A 2625-nucleotide genomic window follows, 5' to 3' on the forward strand; every position below is an offset into this window, starting at 1 on the left:
CATGACTGGTGGACTTCAACTCCCAGAATTCCTCAGCCAGCATGGGGGAACTATGGCCCCTTCATGACTGGTGGACTTCAACTCCCAGAATTCCTCAGCCAGCATGGGGGAACTATGGCCCCCTCATGACTCATGGACTTCAACTCCCAGAATTCCTCAGCCAGCATGGGGGAACTATGGCCCCTTCATGACTTCTGGACTTCAACTCCCAGAATTCCTTAGCCAGCATGGCTCAGCTTGGAAGCCTCTCCCTTTCTCCTCAGCATGGCTGGCTCAGGAATTCTGGGAGTTGAAGTCCGCAAGTCATGAAGGGGCCATCGTTCCCCCACCTCTGTTGCAGCCCAAGATGGAGCCCTCCTCTTACCCTCAAGATGCTCTTCATCTCCAGGGCATCTTGCTCGACCTTCTTCCTCGCGTTCTCTTTCTCCTTCCGGTCCTCGATGATCGCCTGCTCACACGCACGGCACTGCCGAAAGCGAGAGGAGAGATGGGCTTTGGAGTCTCCTCTTTGGGAAACTGAAGCTTCCTCTCTGAATTGGCTCTTAGTCTTCTCTTAGTGGGGTGGATGGGGGCTGATCTGGGAGGGACGGGTCTCTCTGTTCCTCCCCCAGTTTGAAAAAATGATGGGAGGTTTTCTGAATTTGGGCCGGGTGATTGACCCAAAGATACCTAGCTGACTTCCATACCTAAGGCGGAACTAGAACTCACCGTCTCCTGGCGATTGGCCCAAAGTCACCCAGCTGGCTTTCCTGCCTAAGGCGGGACTAGAACTCACCGTCTCCTGGGGATTGGCCCAAAGTCACCCAGCTGGCTTCCCTGCCTAAGACAGAACTAAAACTCACAATCTCCTGGTTTCTCGGCCAGCTCCTTAACCGCTACACCAAACACGGATACGTCCGTAAAAAACAGATCTTGCCCTTAGGGCCGCCATCTTTTCACCGCACCCTGCAGATGACCCTGAGCCCACCCTCCCCTCGCACCCGTCCCTCCTCTGCCGAGACCTTTGCAGGTGCCCGTGCAGCTGCTCCGGATCCCAGACGGCGTTCCTGCTCGTCCCCCACCTTGAAATGGGGGGTGCCGATGGGAACGGCTGGCGTGTCCCTTCCTACCTGCTTGGCCAGTTCTTGCAGAGCGGCCTGGTCCGCCGCTCGCGAGGACTTCAGGTTGTTGAGGGCCTGCTGCTTGGCCTCGGTTTCCTTTTCGTACTTCTCCATCCAGTACTCCAGCTTCTCTTCTATGCTCTGTTTGTGAGAGGTGTGTGTGTGGTCACTTTGCACCTTTTAAAGACGTGGACTTCAACTCCCAGAATTCCCCAGGCCGCCATGCGGCCTGGGGGATTCTGGGAATTGAAGTCCACCTATTTTGAAAGTGCCAGATTCGAACGCAGGAGCCAGAACACGGGTCTGCCCCTCGACTCTCCCTATCAACTTCCTTCACAAATGCTTCTTTTTTGAGTTACACAAACACACACACACAAACTTTGTTCTTCCCACCTCCTGCGCTCCAAGTCGCTTAGATCTCAACACTGTGTTTTCTGCTACAGGCAAGTCCTTGACTTACAACAGTCCATTTAGTGAGTGCTCAAAGTTCACAACGGCACTGAAAAAAGGGACTTACGACTGGTTTTCACACGTGTGACCGTTGCAGCATCCCCCAGTGATCAAATTTCAGACGCTTGGCAACTGACTCGTATTTACGACGGTCGCCGTGTCCTGGGGGGGTCACGCCATCCCCTTTGGCGACCTTCTGACAAGCGAAGCCAATATGGGGAAGCTGGGTTCGGTTAACGACCATGTTACTAACTGAACCACTGCAGGGATTTGCTTCCCAAAGGACGTAAAACGGGGCAAACGTCCCTTAACCCATGTCTCACTTAGCAGCAGAAATCTGGGGCTCAATTGCGGTCGTAAGTCGAGGACTAGTGATGTCAGACGAACGTTAGCCACCTCCACGCTTGGCATCTCACCAACTCCGGTTTCTCCTTACGACATGTACAATTTCATGCCAGTTTTGCCCTCCCGGCTGCCGAGCCGCAGTGGCCAGCTTGGCGTCCTCCCAGCCCATCGTCCTGCGGACAGGTGGACGGACTCCCAGAATTCCGAGCAGCGGTCGTGCGAGGTCAGGAATTCTGGGAGCTGAAATCCACTGAGGGAGACCGCCGGCCAAGCCAGCAATCAGAGTTTGTTCCTCTGCCCGACTGAACAGGTTCAACTCCTGACTCGGCTAACAAAACCATAGATCATAAAATCGTAGGACTGGAGGGGACCCTGGAGGTCTTCTAGTCCAACCCCCTGCCCAAGCAGGAGACCCTATAACCAGGGGTAGGCAACCTTGGCTCTTTTATGACTCGTGGACTTTTATGACTCCCAGAATCCCTGAGCCGGCGTGGCTCAGCTTGGAAACCGCTCCCTTTCCCCTCAGTGTGCCTGGCTCAGGAATTCTGGGAGTTGAAGTCCACGAGTCATAAAAGAGCCAAGGATACCAAACCCCTGGACTAGATGACCTCCAAGGTCCCTTCCAACTCTCTCGTTCTGTTCCTTTCAGAGGAATGAGGTTAGAGTCGTCCCCCACCGTTTGCTGCTGCTTCAGGAAAGCCTCGATCTCCATGTGGACTCGGATCTCTTG

The 2625-nt window shown here is 54.5% G+C and overlaps 1 protein-coding gene across 1 annotated transcript in view; it reads right to left on the bottom strand.

The window, feature by feature from the left end:
- The window catches only part of IQCG (IQ motif containing G), a gene marked incomplete at its 5' end in the record, with an annotated part of 5400 nt that overhangs the window by 1061 nt on the left and 1714 nt on the right, over window positions 1-2625 (bottom strand). The window contains 3 exons of the mRNA XM_029285444.1: window positions 365-466; window positions 1110-1241; window positions 2572-2625. The exon at window positions 2572-2625 is cut by the window's right edge and continues 21 nt beyond it. Coding sequence (XP_029141277.1) covers window positions 365-466; window positions 1110-1241; window positions 2572-2625 — 288 coding nt within the window. The remainder of the gene's footprint in view (window positions 1-364; window positions 467-1109; window positions 1242-2571) is intronic.

The sequence above is a fragment of the Protobothrops mucrosquamatus genome, unplaced genomic scaffold (genome assembly GCF_001527695.2).
Source record: "Protobothrops mucrosquamatus isolate PMUCROS unplaced genomic scaffold, P.Mucros_1.0 scaffold1708, whole genome shotgun sequence".
Taxonomy (NCBI): Eukaryota; Metazoa; Chordata; class Lepidosauria; order Squamata; family Viperidae; genus Protobothrops; species Protobothrops mucrosquamatus.